The sequence below is a fragment of the Drosophila subobscura genome, chromosome O (assembly GCF_008121235.1).
Source record: "Drosophila subobscura isolate 14011-0131.10 chromosome O, UCBerk_Dsub_1.0, whole genome shotgun sequence".
NCBI lineage: Eukaryota > Metazoa > Arthropoda > Insecta > Diptera > Drosophilidae > Drosophila > Drosophila subobscura.
The window spans coordinates 17,272,410-17,290,104 of record NC_048533.1 but is presented as its reverse complement, the minus strand read 5'-3'; the positions used below and the strand labels follow the sequence as shown (position 1 = coordinate 17,290,104).

Here is a 17,695-nt window from a genome sequence, read left to right as displayed (position 1 = left end):
TCGTGTCCGAGACAGAGTCACAGTCACAGTCTCAGTCCAATTTCCAAGTTCTAGCCGTGCCACGGACAAATCTATAGATTATTTTCTCTGCCTCCGCGTCTTTTGTTTGGCCATTTGTTGTCTCCTCATTGTTGTTGCTACTTTCTGTTTCTGTTTCTACTTTTTCTTTCGTCTGTTCTTTTTTTTTTTAAATGTAATTCAAATTTATTTAGCAACGCAGCAACTTGTGCCTGGAGCAGAAGCGTCAGACAGTCAGAAACCCCTAGTCAGGAGCAAAATCCCAGTGACAGTGGCCTGTGCCTGAGCTTGAGCTTGAGCTTGAGCCCTTGCCCCGTGTCTCTGTTCAGTTTCATTTGGCCTTCTTAATGAAGAATAAAATTGTGTGCGCTTCGGCGATAAAGGGGAGGAGGCGAGGGCCTGGACAGCGTTGCGACGCATTTTGCGAAATTAAAATGAATGTTTAAATAACAATTTTCCTGTTGCTGTCGCCTCGCTTCGTGCTAATTAAACGACGGGGCGCCCACTCCACTGGGACAGCCACTCCACTCCACACTCCTCACACACTTACCTGAGATCGATGTACTGATAGACGGAGGTGATGCCCAGGTTGAAGTACACGGGCACAAATACGAAGCAGACAATGGGATAGGCAGTCATCATGCCGTAGATTATCTCCCACATGGCCGATCCTCGATAGAACAATTCACTGGGATAGCCTGGCATTAAAATTGAACATTATATTCATACAAATCGATATCTAAATTCGATTTATCACTCACCCAACACTGATCGCACGCCGAGGGTGCCGCGTGCTATCGATATCATTACGGCGAAAAGCGATACACCGCCCGTGGCAAAGACATAATCGGCCTTGCTGCGCTGCTTTTTCTTGCCGAAGATGCGAGTCCAGAGCGGCCCCAGCACGGTGATTGCTATGAACAGCACAAACATCAGATAATCCCAGCCCATAGTACTCAGGTCCTTGGCCATATTGCTGCTGTTGCTGCTTCTGTTGCTGGTGCTGGTGCTGCAAGAAACAAATCAAAATTCAAGTTGCTCACTGGATAAAAACAAACACAATCTCTCCAACTTAAAGCCCAGAGAGGGCTACTGGGATACTGGGATGGTGGGTGGCAAGTACTGGTGGGGGCTTTTACGAGTAGGTGAGATGTGAGTTGGGTAAAACGTTTTCCAGCACAGTTGAGCATGTGCATGTTAGTCACGCCCGGTGGACATAATGCCCAGGGAGAGCTGTAGCTGTAGCTGGAGCTGGCAACGTAGCTCCATGGCTCCGTGGCGCCGTGGCACCACAGTCGAGTTGGAAACTTGACAACATTGTTGCATATCCGCAGGCGTGCGGGCTTCGGTTGCCTGCGCCCATCATAACACATGCATTTCACTCTCTTTCACTCTTGTCACTCTGCGATGGAGCCACACCAAATGAGCAACAAAACAACTTGACTAGCAGGAAGGAAAGGTTAGCGTTGAGAGACCCCAACAAATGCACTTAAAATAGTGATACCGAAAAGAGTTTCCATTGTAATTTTTGTAAGCATGTTGCAGATATATTTCTGAGCAGTATATTCAGTGGAATCAATGTAACGACTATCTATGACAGTCTTTTGTGTCTAAATCCAGGGTATCGCTAACACAATACAAATTTAACAGCTAAAACAACACAAACACCCAGAAAAGCAAAGCAAATGTTGCACGCTGCACAAATTTATGGACTGTGCCCCCTCCACACACACACACACACACAAACACACACGCTGACATTTGTGTGCATGTCTAGGGCTGGAAGGGCTTCCCATGTAACCTTTGTGTGTGTGCCACAAGTTAAGAGTGTCACAGGGAGAGAGAGAGAGGGAGAGCAGCCAAGCTTAAGTGCGACTTTGCCAGCGACTTTGTGTTTTTATAGCTGAAAGCCAAACTGTTGAGCCAGCGGGTCAGGGGCCAATCCACACACAAAGAACAAAGTTACAACCCGGCTTAGGATTTGCTCTCTTACCTGAAGCTCTCGTAAAGAAGATTTGGGCCCAACGACGTTGCCAGGGGTAGGTCAAGTCAGGCAAAGTTTTCAAAGACAAGGTTGCGAATAATTGGAACAAATGTTGGCCATTGATTTTTGAAGCTCTTACAAATTGTAGGAATTTCTTTAGATGGGATTTTTTTGTTCGATAACAAGTGGATAAATGTGCAATGAGTCACAGATGGATTCCCGCACATGATTAAAACTAATTGATCAGCTATGCGAGAAGATTTGCCTTGCCCTTTGGGCATCTCGCATCCCATTAGAAGGGTGTGTCAGGTTGCCCTGTCATACGCTGGTCATCATCTGGGTCCGTTCAGATGTCCAGCTAATTGACAACATTTAGCATGCAGTGGCGCCCTGCATCCCCTGTCCACTGTCCCCTTTTCCCTGTCATTTGCCACCGCTTTGGCTTTTATCTGACATTCTGTCTGGCCTTTGTGTTGCCTTTCCCTGTCAAAACTATTAGTCATGTTGTTTTTATTCGAGCTGAGCTTTGTTTAAAGCACAGCTGCCGTGTCACTCCCATGACAGTCGCAGGAGCATCACCAGCAGCAGCAGCAACAGCAGCAGCAACCTTCTCATCTTTTTGCTTTCGGCCAAGTGATAAGCCAAGCTGGAGTGAGAGCCAAAGGTGGAGCCAGAACGAAAGCCAGACCTGTCCTTGCCAGGGGTCTGTGGCATTGTGCGTGCCAGCTTGTGTGCAAAATGTTATTTTCTGCTGGGCTGGGCTTAAGCAAATTATCCATGAGCCATGCGAGTAAGCCACCTGCAGCATCACCCATCAACCATGTCCCAGCATCAGCTCCATCTCCAGCGCCAGCTCCATATCCATCTCTAGCTCTATTGTTTGATGTGTGAGAGACTGGCGGATGTGGCCACAAAATGTCCAATCGACAGCGACGACAATTTGCGAACATTTGCATCAAAAATGTATGCCCTAAAAAGCTGGCCAACAAAAAAAACAAAAGGGAATCTAGAACCTAAGCTACTCGTATGCATAAGTAAGTAGGGCGTGGTCCTGCCCTGCCCTGCCTCTCTCTCAACCCAGATGAAGCTTGGCACTTGAAAGTTTCACATGGCGCACATAATAAAAGTGGGAGCCAGCCAAGATGGGAGTCACGGCAGGGCGGGGCAGGATGATGATGCTGCTGCTTCCGGTAACGCCGCCGCCATATTCTGCCACTTGCAGTTAATATTCATGCAGTTTTTTATTTTGTCAAAAGTACACAAAAGTTGGCGGTGTGTGTGTGTGAGTGTGAGTGTGGAGCTTTCCTCCTTCGATGCCAAGAATCATAAATTATAAAGCAGCTTGAAGGAGCAACAACAAGCCGTTGACGACATGAAGTCCCGAAATCCTGCCTGATGCTGGGTGTGTGTGTAACTGACAGCCGCAGCGGAAAGTTATTAAGAAGGAAAAACGCTCGACTCCACCCCCCCCAAGGAATTTTATGACACTCACTCATGAAATATTCAACGTATTCCCACATGGATGATGCCCAGAGCCCGAAAATCTGTCACGATAATGCGCCAAGATCGTTCGATGATGAACACATATCAGAATCACATTTGCCCGCGAGGGCCACACGAAAAAAACTGCTGGCAAATGAGGGAAAATGTGGTGTGGAAGGGAAATGCAAAAATGGAGCCGAACTGAAACTGAACTTAATTTGCCATTTAATGGTCTGTCTACTGGCTGCTGTCTGCAGCGCCAGCTGACAAATTGAAAATGTAATTTGGCCAAAGTGCAGCCTCGCCCTTTGGCAGGGGTCCAACTGCTGGCCGAAGTGGATGTGGCGTTAGGGTGGAGTGACGCGGGACATATGAATAACGTTTTTCACAGCATGACTGGGCTTAAAGCAGTACGCGTTCATATTTGATCTGCTACTTGCTGGGATAATATGATATGCTAATGCTGCTGCTACCTATTCAGCGTAAATTACATTCCGCACGCTTGAGGGCTTGAACAATGTTGCATATGCAACTTGCGGCAACTCAATTTATGTGGCACTTCAGGGAACTTTTCGGTGGGCAACAAAGTTGCATGCATAAAAGTTGCTCCAGCTCAGCGAATGAAACGCTAATTAATGCGTTGGCAAAGTCAGTGTTGGCCCGTGGCAGGCAGTTGGGAGGTGGGAACTGCCACTGGATTCGGGCCAATCAAAGTTTTATTTGACAGATTTTTTGGTTGAAACATCCCGAACTTCCCCGAAGCTCGAATGGGATGATGGCAAAGTGGAAAATGCTGTACCAACTCTGTCCACTCCGGCGTATGTTTTGGCCAATTGGGCTTTTGTTTGGCCCAAACTGGACCAGCGGGCAAAACTGTCTCCTTTCATTTACATGGAACACTGCCCCTTGGCAGCCGTTGACGGTGCAGTTAAGTCAAGAAACTGCAACTTACTCGTACTTTTACCCCTATCTTTCCCCCTTTGTTTCCTGGGCGTTTCTTTTTTCCTTCCCTTTGTTTGGGTTTTCGCCAAGGAAACTTTGGACGGTTCATCTTCTACATTTTTGCTGCTCGACTGCTAAAAGTTGTTAAATACAAAAGTTTGCCACTTAATACCAGTTCGAGTAATGAAATACGAGTCAAACTGTAAGCGGAGCCAACCCCTATCCCATCCCCCCTCGAACGCTTCCAGCAAATTGAAGTTGAAGCATGCGGTTGGCAAACTTCCTCCTGCCCATGGGGCCAACATGCAACGGTTGTTATCAACTGTTTTTTGATGCCATCTTGGCCACCCACTCCTCGATTGCATTCGGCAATTGTTTGTTTAGCTTTAACCGCTCGACGCTTTACACATGTTCTGGTCCGGTCCCTCGACCTCCTCTGGCTGCCTCGACGACCAACAGCAAGACCCGAGCAAAGTTTAGTTTGATTTCTTCTCGACCACGTTCGCTTTGGCTCTAACTCTGACTCTGACGCTGACTCTGACTCTGACTTTGGGTCAGGCTTAATGAGAAAAGTCATTCGGGGTGGGGCTGCCACGCCCATGTGCGGTGCGGTTCGGTGCGGTGGCCTTTCTTTGCCACCGACTTTTTCTGCCTTCTGGCTCAAAGTCATTTATCAAACGATGCCCGAAAAATAAATACTCCGACTTAAGTTGGCTCTTATTTATCGTCCGTTGACTGTTGTTGCCAACAGAAAATAATGTCAATTTTTCAACTAGACCTCGGAATGGGTTAAAGTTTCAATTGCGATCATTTATAACGTGTCCAGGGGGCGGGGCTGTGCCTGTGGCTGCCTTCCATTGCAATGGATGGAAGTCTGCTGACATTTTCCTCGTCTCGCTTCGCTCGCTTCGAAAACATAATTTTCCGCAGACATTTAATAATTTATTTGCGCCGTGACTTGTGTAAAAGTGAAAGAAAAAACTGTACCCTCCACGCGCTTTGTAAATTTTCGAAAAGTTTCCACCTAAAGTGACAATTGCAACTTGTTTTTGTGTTGTTGCTGTTGCTGTCTCGCGAAGTGAAGTTTTCCGCGTTACAAGTTCTGTCCTGTCAAACAATTAGGCAGCTTTCTGCCCACATCCTGCGGAGTGTTCTGGGCCAGGACTTAAGCAATTTGTGGGACGCTGAAAAGTATGCTACGAAAATAGCCGCCACGAGGTGGATCGAAGAAGTGGCCACGGCCCAGAATGGGTTGGGTGTAGTGGCATTAAAACTGGCCAGCAGCAGTAGCAGCAGCCACTTGCCACATGCTGTTAATTTGATCAGCTTCAGCGCAGGACAGAAGCAGCAGCTAGGAGCTAGAGAGCCGTTGCAGCGGCGACTTCATCCTGCCAATTTAGTGGTCAACCCCGGGCGCTGGTAAATGGTAACTGACCGCCCACCTCGCAGCCGCAGGGTGTATCTGGGGCGCCACCAGGCTAATGCTCGGGTTTCGCGTTGCAAGCATGCACAACTAATTTCACGTTGTCGCCATCCTCGACACCATGAAGGACCACTCGGTCTGCACTGTCGCTTCCCCAGGAGAAGGCTCTCCTTCTCTCTCACTCTCTGCTCCTTCTGTGGTCTAACAAAGTTTTCATTATGCGTGCTGTGCAAACTTCTATGTGCCTCCCCCAATCCCTCTCTCTGTTTCTGGCTCTTTGTGTCCTTGCCACTTCCTCTGTGACTCGTGTTGCACCTGCTGGAGGGGGCAAAAGCACTGGACTGCGGTTTCTTTTCATTTGGGTTTCTGTTTTTTTCTTTCTTGCTGCTGCTGCTGCTTTGTCCCCAGCGAGTTCCGTTCGCATTTTACAAATAATTGGGTTAGTTAGTCCCTGGATGCGACAATCGAGCGTTGGCCAGTTCCCAGCCCGTTAATCTTGTTTCCATCTTCAAACCCCCCCTCCCATCCAGTGGCATCGGTTTGGTGGCACATTACCTGCTTGTCTGCCTGCCCACCTGTGGCTATGCAAACCAGCTCTCAGATATCAGATGATGCTTCTTCTCTGTGCACTTTACAGTACAAACAAGTAAATTCGATTTTGACACATTTAACTCTTGTAATTTCCCCAAAGACAAGCAGAGTGTGTCCCAAAAAGTGAAATAAATTTGCATTCCACTGTGACCTGTCACGGGGCTAAGCAAACTACAATTTGTCTTGTATTTCGTGCGACACAGAGGGGCAACGAAAAGCCACTAATCATCGTTTAAAAAGCAGCCACTTGACACCCAGCCAGCACCTGTCCGGCTAATTGAACTAATGAAATGCCTCGACCATGTCCAGGTTGCCCCTTTAGCACATTCCTCCGCAGTCTCTCTCTTTCTCTTTCCTCTGTGATTGTGGAAATTAAAAAGCTTGTTTGCGGCTCTTTGTTGGCACAAAGGCTGTTGACAATAAATTAGACTTGGATATATTTTTGTCACCATGGAGTTGCCTCAAATGAATATTTATGGCTGCACCACTACTATCTCTCAGCTAGTGTGTGTGTGTGTGTGTGGCACACACCCACTTTATTGGCCACGTTCTGGTGATTCGTTTAAGTGACTCGGCCTCATTGGAAAGCCCTTTATGTCTGCCCGGGGACATGTGCAGTTGCTTGTCCAGTCTGGTTAATTACGTATTTATGTAACAAGAGCAGCATATATGCCAGCATTTTGCTCAATTATTGATGTACGAGCTGGCTTTAATTGAGAAGTCCATTGGCAAGTCCATGGCAATCTCTGAGCTGCTTCTAGCTTCATGCTCCCAGCTGCTAGCTCAAGTTTGTTCAATTAACTGGGAAAACTAAAGTCATCCTTGGATTTTCAATTAACTTGGATAAACCAAGTCTTGTCGTCGGCAGGTCGATCTTTGAAGGTGACCGGATGCCGCTGCCGCTGCTGCTGCCTCTGCCAATGTCAGTTATTAAAACTTTAATTCACTTTAGGTGGATGCAAAAAAATTAGTTCTGGCTCATCAAGCTGCTCCACAGCGTGACTAGCAAGAGCAAGTGGCATCCATGCAAGTCAGTTCATGCCCCTATCCCAAATGACAATGTTGCCAGCAGGATTCGTGGGTGGGTTGTTGGTTTGTTGGGGGGAGTGGCTTAGGGATTTTGCTTGCACAAATTGTTTTGCTGGCAGCGTCAACTTTATGCTGGCAACAATGTAATTTATTTAATTCCTCTCCCTCTCTCTCTCTCTATCCCCCCTCCCGTTTTATCGCGCTGCACAGCCATTTTCTACTGGCAACAGTTGCTGTTCCACTGCCCCTAAAGCATTTTGCTGCTACAAGCTCCACTTTCCACCGACATTTCTTGTGGAAAAAATGTGCGGCATTTAGTGCTGGAAAGTTACTTCCCACTGGAAAATATAAACATTTTTTGGGTACGCAAAATGTAAATAACAAAAATAAATACCGAGGGGCTAGGGCCAGTTAACCGAGAGTAAAACCCGTCGGTGTAAATCGTACCGTGTAGCAGCGATTTAATTCTCATTTGTGTCCCCCCTCTTTTTGTGTTTATTTCATTTGAATTTATGCTAAATCGTCAGTTTCAGAGTGCGTGTTATCCTTCTGGATTGTCCCGGTTGTCCCTGTTGTCCTTGCCGTTGGCTGCTGCTGCGCCAAGAGGGGCAAGTCAACTGGCTACGCGCGGAATTATAATTTCAAATGATTGTGCGTACAATCAGTTGTAATTAGCATATTTAATTACATCCTGCATAAATATTCATGAGACGCAAATTGCAGCCAACTCGCGGGGCCGCAAGTGTTGACACGCCTGAGGAACAATTAGGTAGCGCTGTCTCTCTTTTTATGATTGATCTATGGATACACTGATTGGCTGATTGATTGATTGAGGAATGAATGGAGCATGTAACCGAGCCACTCCAAATAAAAGAGACAAAGGGCAACAATTGAACAAACACTATCAATATGCAATTAATGACATGTAAACGATATTTGCAGATAAATAAAGGTCGCTCTCCTCGTCACCTCTCCCACCCCTCTCTACATAGTTCTGCAGCTCTTTGGGGCAGCATTTTATCAGCTTAATTGACAGGAAAATATTCCAAGTGCTCTGGTCTGGGTGGGTGGGTGGTTGGCCGTGTGGAGTGCAATTAGTTATTGTCTGCTCTTCAGTGTGAATGCCACTTGCCGTGTCGTGTGACACTTTAAATCGATAATGCATTGTTACCTAGACACCCATTACTCATACGCCATGTCTGACACACCAGAGACAGGCGCATAAAATGTATCTTTTGTGGCCCATTTGGGGCATTGCATGGTGTGGCATGGGGCATGGGGAGTGCTTGCATTCATAATTACACGCAATTAGTTAGCCCAGTTGCAACAGTTTGCGGCACATGCTGCAATTGGCAATTTGGCAAATTGCTCTGGGAGCCAACACACACACTCTCTCTCTCTCTCTCTATCTCGCTCTCGTTCTGTGCCCAAAAATCGAAATTAATTTGCCAGAGCTCCAGAAAAGTAGGCAACAAAGAGCCAGAGCCAACAGTTTAACATTTTTTCGAACACGAGTTAATTTACATTTGGCTAGCAGAGTTGAAAGGGCCACAAGCCCGGCATAATCGTTAGATTATGCTGTTGCATCAGCCAGCAACGACAACAAGCAGCAGCAACAATAACAATCACTTAATAACTTGGCCAAAGTGTAACAGCAATTACACGACCAAGAGAGAGGGGGCAAAGGCAGAGGCAAAGAAATAACAGAGAAAGAGAGCAAGAGGCAGAGTCAGTGTCAGAGGAAGAGGGGAAGAAACACACAAAAAACGCAGACAAGTAAAAATTATGCTTCGACTAACGGTTGCCCATTTTTCTGGGACAAGGGTACCCAATCTTTACATATAAAAATATAAAAAATATACAAGACTGTAAAGAGTAGAGTTTCCTAGATCGATATCCATAGCGAGTGTTTTGTATTCTCCAAAAACTATTAATGTATACCGCAGAAATAGAGAGGAGCGGAAAAATCAACTGACTCCGACTGCAAGCATTTCTTTACAGCTCTCAGCTTGCACCGCTTATTGAGCATAAATACAAATATACAGCAACAACAGTCTCTTGCCACTGCTACATTTTTACACATAAAGATCATATACCCTTTGTTGAAGCCACAGGCAGCGTGTATAAAGAGACAAAGTCTACTCAACTCTGCTGGCAGCAGCTTGTCCAGCAACAGTGTCGCAAAAATGTTGCTTGTCTTGATTGACAGCAACAGCAACAGCAACATCTGTTCTCGGGGTGTTGTGTTCGACTAGCTGTTGGGGTGCGGTGTGGTGTGTGTGTGGGGTAAGACCTCAAGAGGTTTCTGCCTGTGCCAGCTCCTGTGGCGGCCACACCATTTATTAGCCAGATGTACTAGCTGTTGCTGGGTGTGTTTCTGTGTGTGGGAGGTGGTTCTCGAAAGGCCATGCCGTCCTTTGTCATAACTAAGGCAGCTTACTTAGCCTGCTTACACTTCGGCAGGGTCCTTAAGTCGGCCAACTGCCCGCATACGTAACGAACTCAAATGAAGTTGCTTGAAACTGAATCAATTTGCATAGAGTTGCTGCTGCTGCTGCTGCTGCTGCTGTTACTCTTGTTGTGAAGAACTCATTAAGAACATTGTCTGGCAACTTCCGAGTGCTGTGAGGAAGGCCAACAACATGGTTCTTCCGGACTAGAAGAACCAACCAACACTTGCACTAATATGGGTAGGGGAAATGAAGGTTTTTCCCCATGAACTTGCCGAACTTTTGTTGTGTTGTGTTTAGCTTACTCGGTAAACGACACACTCGAATGGAAATCATAATCAACTGGCTTAAACATGGAGCTAGATGTATGTACTTGGCACGACGACAGCTTAAAGATAACTGAGAAATGCAAAATAATTTGCCTGAAATATGGACAGGTTGCAGCAACAACAATAAACACTAAACCATTCTTAAAAACTCAAAAATTGTTGTGTAGAATCGAGTATGTAGGTCAGCGTCAAAGGCACTGACAGCTGTTTAAACGATCAGCAATGGTTTTCAGCGGGTTTTGCCATTGTGTTTTTACTCACGTGAATGTTGAATGTGCGTACGTATTCGTAGATTTCTTTTAAATACTTTCTAGTGTGCTCTTGATAGTGGTTTGGTTGACCAGCAATCAAATGACCGACGATGTCTGTGTTCACGAAAGAAGTGTGAGCAGCCCTTGGCGCAGGGCCCTTATTTATCTGTATCTCAAACGGGAGTAAAGATTACGCGGAAAGGCAGCCAGTCGGCCAGGTACATTTTTCCGCAGAACGTGCTAATTTGTTTACCGTATTAAATGTTAAATGAATTCACGCTAGACGCAAATGTTTGCCAGACAATAAAATCATATAATGGGATAGCGTCAGTGGGAGTGATAAGTCGACAATGTCGGTGGGAAGATGCCACCCTCAACGTAGACCAAGTTCTGCTAGCTGCTAGCTGCCAACTGCCAGCTGGCTGCTGCCTAATCGGAAGTGCTCTCCCAAAACTGAGACGCAGTCGCCCTGATGTCTTATCTATATGGATGAGTCGTAAATCATTTCTGTGGCGAATGCAGTGGATGTTCCTCCGAACTAATTACTAGTTGTAGCTGGAATTAATTGCGTACTCGACATGCAGCCGGCGGCAGCTCTTTCTTTGCCACCGCACCGCCCTGGAGCTGCGACAGACTGCAGTCAGTCATGATGGATGTTCCCTGGAGTGAAATATTGATGCTGATGCGGAGCTGAAGCTGCGTTTTTCTGGGATCAGTGCAGTGGCAAATACATATGGCTGCGATGTAAAACGTTATTTATGGCCACCACTTGGCAGGGTAATGAGTCATTATTTTCGTGTGCCACAAAAAACTTTGCGACCACACAAAATTTCAAGTTCATATTTTTAGCGAGTGGCTTAGGATTTGACTCTGAATCTGCATCAGCAGCGGGCTGTGCCATCTGCTTCATAAATTTTCATTTGCTCAAAATCATAAAATAAAATAAAGTAAAAAGGGAGCATAAGGATCGGGCGAAACCCTCCTGCTAAAGAATCCTAAGCCCGACCAGAGTTGTGGGTTGACTTCGGGGCTGTTGGGCTGTTGGGCTGTTGGTGTGGCAGATTTAATTTATGTTTCATTTTTCACACCAAAGCCAGGGACGATGCCTGGCAATTGCCAAAGGTGCTCTCGACGACCCGACCCCCTTTCAACAAGTATACAACAACAAGTGTTCGTATGTCCATATACTGATATCCGTGGGTGTGTAGGTGGGGAGTTTATGTGCCTATAAATATGCAAAATTTATGCGAATGCTGTTACAGGTTCGCCGGCTTGGGTACGGCATTGCCCCAAAAAACAAAAGACCCAAAAGCAAGCGAAAAAAGTTTCCTCTCTTTGCATTGCCAACTAATTGAAATTTACGCTGAGCCAAACGATTTTTGCATTCATAAAGCATAAGTCTTTAAAAGTTTCCATGACTTTGGTAGTTTATTAAAAACCAATCAGGAGGAAAGCTTCAAGCGCACTAAAAGAACAAACGGAGATAATCCCCTATCCGCTGCTCATTCCACCAGTAGCCTTCTCTTTAATCAACGGATTTCATTTGCTGATTAACAACTTTCCATTAAAATGGAGGATAGCTGTACATACCTAAAGCTCTAGAATTTATGGGAATTAAATCAAAATGATTAATTGCCGTTGAGCAAACAAAAAATGTAACATTTAAACAAACGTTTTCGCAATGTTTATTGTAACATAAAAAAGAGCATTCCACTTGAGCATAAATCATAATTAAACGAGCATAAATCGGTTATAATTACGGCATAAATTGAGCGAATTTCGCCACATAATATTCCGTAAACTGCATTGAGCGTGTAAAACCCTTTGATGTAATCCGACAGTGTTAATATTTGCAGGGGCCATGCCACTGTTGGTGGCAAATATTAACTTATTTGGTCACTGGAATCGCACAGTAAATCGCGCTTATTCCGAATTAAATATGAGCTAATTTAAGCAACTTCAGGCCCGTATTGTGCCACTGATGAAAACTGTTGGCTTAAATATTCAGCAGGGAAATCGCTATCAAAAATTCATAAGCTTTGGAAAAATATTCGATGCATAGCCACACATTTTTGTTGTTGTTTCTTCAGTTTGTTTTCCCTCTGTGTTTGTGTTTTGTTTTCGTTTTTTGTGTGTTTATTATTTATTCTTTCCGCCTCTTTCAAGAGGGGAGAACTTTCCCAGAACCACACAAATCAATTTGCAATTGCGCTCATTGTGAAAATGCGAATAAAAACGTTTTTATTACAATAGTTTTGATGCGGCTTTTATTTATTTACCATAATAACGATAACAACTGAGGCATTGTTCCCTTTTTTAGTTAAATTTTTGCAGCTGTTGCGTTTATTTTTTCTTCCCTCAGTTGTTCAGCGATGGAATCGCTTAAATTTTATCTGAGAGCAATTGTTTCTGTTGGTTCACCTAATTGTGCTTAAAAACAATTTGCCTGCCAAGAATGGGAAGGATGCTGTTCATTTGCATACCCCACACATACTCATAATAATTGAAAGTGTTTGCACAAAGCGTTTTATGCTAAATTAAATGTAGTCAGTACTTAAACAATTTAATTATGACAAAGCAGCAGCCAACAAAGCTTTTCATATAAACGCCTTTCTCTAATCTCTATGCCAAACGCAAATGATTTACCTCAATGTACGTTACACAGAGGAAAAAACTGTTGCCTAAAAAATATTATTAGTTGCATCGATCTATGGATGGAAAAATATCCAAGCAGACAAAATTAAGTATCTGCTTAGCTGCAAAGATGAATAATTAGGGGTTCTAGGAGAAACTAAATATGTACGTCAGACAGCTGAATAATCAAGATCATATTCTGCAAAGTAAGAACAACAGTCTAATCTTTGGAAACTTACGGCTGAGCTAAAACGTTTATTAACTTCAAACAAAATGTTGCGGTAAAGAGCATACAAATAAAATGGAAATCTTGTGTATAAAAACGTTTCTCTGAAATATGGAAGCAGCGAAATTATCTGCAAAAAAACTACAATTAGCTAGATAATCTCAATAAATATTTTAATATTGGTTCTAACTGTTGAGCACTTGAGGTGCTGATGAATCAAAGTCGGATGCTTGAAATAGAGAATGGAAATCTTATCTTGAGAGTGGATTTCCGGTTTAGTTGTTTGCGACTGCTTAAAATAAATGTGACAATCGAATTGTTAGCGGAACCCATTCATGGGACATGTATGATAACCTTTACAAAGCGTGATACAAGAACATTTATTTTTCTCAGTGTAAAAAACCCAACCCCGCCCACCATCATTGTGCCACGGGCCCAGCTTGAAATATTTATCAAATGTGATTAAAAAATTAACACATGATTCGGTTAGCGCCTCAGAACAACAGACACAGAAGCGAAGGCAACGGTCTCCACTTTTCACACCCTCACATTCGGGGGAGAATCTCAGACAAGATGCTCCGCTCAGACACTGCTCAGCCTCGTCTCTGGCTCCGCTCTGCTTTTCCACTCGTCAGCTCTTACCTTTAATTAAATGATTTATGCTAATTTTGTGCTACGTAGACCCGTTAATTAAATTCCAGTAAATGGCGGTGGCTGCCAACCGTTGGACCCACTCGATGCTTGGATTGGAGGAGAAGCCGCCGTTCATGCAGCTTTTGTTGTTTGCCACCTAATTGTTGGCAATATTACCATCGATTAGCTGTGCAGCACACTGAATGAATATTGTTTAGTGCCAATATTTGCAGAATGCACTGCATATTTGTGCATTTAGTTACACTTGAGGCGGGCAAATATTGATGAAGTTATTTGTAGTGAACGTAAATAATGCCTTTAGGTGCAGTCCAGGCAGTCCATTCTGGCACAAAAGCACAAATCTCAAATGCAATTGATTGCACATTTTGATTGCTTTCCGTATGTGCCAACAAACTCTAAATTGTTCTCCGAATTATTTACGAAGCGAAATAAAAAGCAGAAAAACAGAATTGGCTGCACAGCTGAGTAAATTAAAGCAATCAAAAATGTCGGCCACATTAAATATATTTGTTTAGCACACACTTATCATCCGGGCATCTTTTCAATTAGTTTAAACAAACAACTCACGGCAAATAAATAGTCGACAGACCCTGACATTGACAATTGCGATGCTAAAAATACCCAGCCCAGACTTGCACCGCCCTTCAGCCTCTATCTACGACGATAACACAATAAGCAATCAACTATTTACGCTGAGTGGTCCTACTCGTATCTGGCCCACCATCACCTATCACCCATCACCCATCACCCTTCAGCCATCATCTGTCATTTGCGTGTTTCCCCGTGTAAAATGTCACACATCAACTATTGTAAGTACTCGCAGTGGAAATACTGGAAATGCGCTGCGTGCTGTAACTAATTGATCAAAGAAAATGTTAAATTATAGCCAGACCCAAAAAGATACTTTGTATTGTCAGCAACATTGTTATTGTTTTGCCTTTAATGATTGCAGTGATTGCACACGTGACGCTTATTAGTTGGACATATTTCCTTTATCAAAAAAAACGAAAAAATAGAAACACTTATGTTGAAGAGACATTAGCGGTTTCGACTATAAATAATTGAAGTGATTGCACACGTAACGAATATTTTTAGGGGATATTTTTCCATATCAGAAACAAACACACTCATCTTGAAGAAACATTGGCGGTTCCGCTTATAAATATTTGAATTTATTGCACACGTGACTAATATTATTCGGCCATCTTTTTCTTTATCAAAAACGAAAATAAAAACACTCATCTTGAAGAGACATTAGCGGTTTCAACTATAAATAATTGAATCGATTGCACACGTGACGAATATTAAGTAGTCGGCCATTTTTTCCTTATTCAAACCCAAAAAGTTCTTATCGTGAACAGACATCAAAGAACCGTCCGTCTGTTATCTTCAGATTCGCTACGTACTCGTATGACTAATGGGAAAATTGTTTGTCAATTCTCAGTTGGCTGTTGTCTGGAGAATCTAAATAAATCTTTCATTTAAAATGTCCGCTCTGCGGGTCATATAAAACAGCAATTATCTGCATGATCATTCACCGACCCGATGGTGACTAATTTTATTTATGTGGCCAAGAAAACCGTGTGCTCTAATCTCATTCAATCAAATTCTATTTTAATTGAATACTGAAGTGGCTAGATAATAAAATGTGCACACATGTATGTACACACGTTGAGATAGACACAGCAAACGCCAATACAGATGTTTAATCATCTGAATGCTGAACCAGATATAAAAAAGCTGTTTGATTCACTTAAAAGGTAAATAGATTCAGACAAAGTGACAGATATTAAATCATCGACTTATTGTAGTTATACAAATATTTACGCCGTGAAATTGTTGCATGATCTGAGTACTTTATTGAACTAGAACTAGAACATTTAATTTTTATATTCGAATAAAGGTTCTTCCACTGTGATTCACATTGAGTAGTTGAAATGGTTTTAGAATTAATACTAGAAGATTTCTTCTTCATTTTATGGAGCTTAACTGAATAAAAAGTTTTTAATTATTCTTTAGCTGTAATTAAACTTTAACGAAATACGAAATTCAATTGCATTCTTTTTTACGAGCGTGCTGCAGTTTCTCTATGCATTCCACTTGATTCTTTTATATTGTGTTTTGTTTTTGTTTTTATTTTTATCACCAAATTGAGTTCTCGTGTTCGTGGGCCAGATATGCACTTCTGGCCGACAGGCAAACAAGCAGAGTACAGAGCACAGAGCACACACTTGGAGCATTCACAGACATCAGGGCAGGACAGCGCTGCCATTGCCATGGCCATTGTCATTGGCATTTCCGCAGCTCAAGTTCTGGCTCTCTGTGCGTACTTCCACGGCTGACCACGAGATCCCGAAACGCAGAAAACAAACCCCCAAGCACTGTCGAGGATAACGAAGTGCGGCCAGGCCTGTGTGCGTGTGATGCATTTGCTTGATGGGTGTTGGTTGATGGTTGATGGCTGATGAGTGGGCGTGCTATGTGGTGCAGAGTAGAGTTGAGTGGGGCATTGCACTTGAATGATTTTTTTATTGTGACACGCGCAGGGTGTACTGCACATTAAATGCTGTTTCCACAACATCTCTGGCTGCAGGGCTGGGCCGGGCTGGGCCCTGCAACCCACTGACAAGCAATTAAAATGCGTTCCAAATGTGGCCAGAGAACAGCGGGGAAAAAATTGGTAATTGCTGCAGAGTTTAATTGCGACTCAAGCTGGGCACATCCCTTCGGGATGGCAGCGTATCTCACACACTCTCCCCTCATACCGCGCAGTTTCAATTTTCCATTCCATGTCTATGAAATTGTATGGGTTTTTCCGTGCATTATTAATTATTTTTAATGACTCCCACAATGGGAGACTGTTTCAATTTAAATTGCTTGGCGTTCTCTCGCTTTTCCTCTTTATGCCGCAAATATTGAAATGGAAAATGATGTTTTTATTTGCTTAAGCAAATATTGCATGTTAATATGTGTGTTCAATTGGTTCTTTCCATTCACCAAACCAATAAACAATGCAATCTTGGGTATCTGCAAAAATAACTTATTTGGTTCCCTCCACACGCACTTTCGGTTCTTCCCCCAGCCACCAGCCGGCAGCCACCATCCACCAGACGCAGGCGACGGCCCAGACGCAGCTGTCTCGATATTTAATTAACAGTCACGATCATTAAATATTTAGTTCGCAAAAAAACATTCGAACACGTGATCAGTATAGTCAGCGGCTGACTCACGAGCGGAAATGTGCTCGTAGGATTGTGGCTCCAATAGACCAGACCACATGTCATTGTTAGGCATGCAAAGCGGATTACTCTTAGCTGGCTTTAGTGGAGCATAACTGGCCTGGATTATGGCCGCATTAAGAATGTAATTAATTTGAGCTCGTTTCAATGCATAGTTACAGTAAAAACCAATAAAAATGCACAGCGACAGCAAAAACCGCATCCAGAATACAAAAAAAGAAAAAAGAAAAATAAAACTACAAAGGCCAAAAGGCATTTCCAACAAAGCATAATATAAATAATTAAATGTACATACATATATGCATGTACGAGTATATGTATGTGTGTATATCTGAAACAATGCCTGCACCACAAGGAGAGAGGAAGCTCTGATCCGGGAACAGGGCGTGGCCCTTGCACGCCCGCTCATTATTTATATGCTATATGCACTTTCAGCGCCTACT

The 17,695-nt window shown here is 43.7% G+C and overlaps 1 protein-coding gene across 5 annotated transcripts in view; it reads right to left on the bottom strand.

Moving 5' to 3' along the window:
• LOC117899534 (sodium-coupled monocarboxylate transporter 1) overlaps positions 1-17,695 on the bottom strand; it is a 33,899-nt gene that overhangs the window by 7,785 nt on the left and 8,419 nt on the right. The window contains exons 1-3 of one of the 5 annotated variants that reach the window (XM_034809605.1): positions 10,510-10,629; positions 780-1,027; positions 569-716 (exon numbers count right to left, since the gene is read on the bottom strand). In XM_034809605.1, coding sequence (XP_034665496.1) covers positions 569-716; positions 780-990 — 359 coding nt within the window. In that variant the 5' untranslated portion in view covers positions 991-1,027; positions 10,510-10,629. Of the gene's footprint in view, positions 1-568; positions 717-779; positions 1,028-10,509; positions 10,630-17,695 lie in introns of those variants that run through there. The other 4 variants (XM_034809608.1, XM_034809603.1, XM_034809604.1 and 1 more) reach the window with 4 other exon arrangements.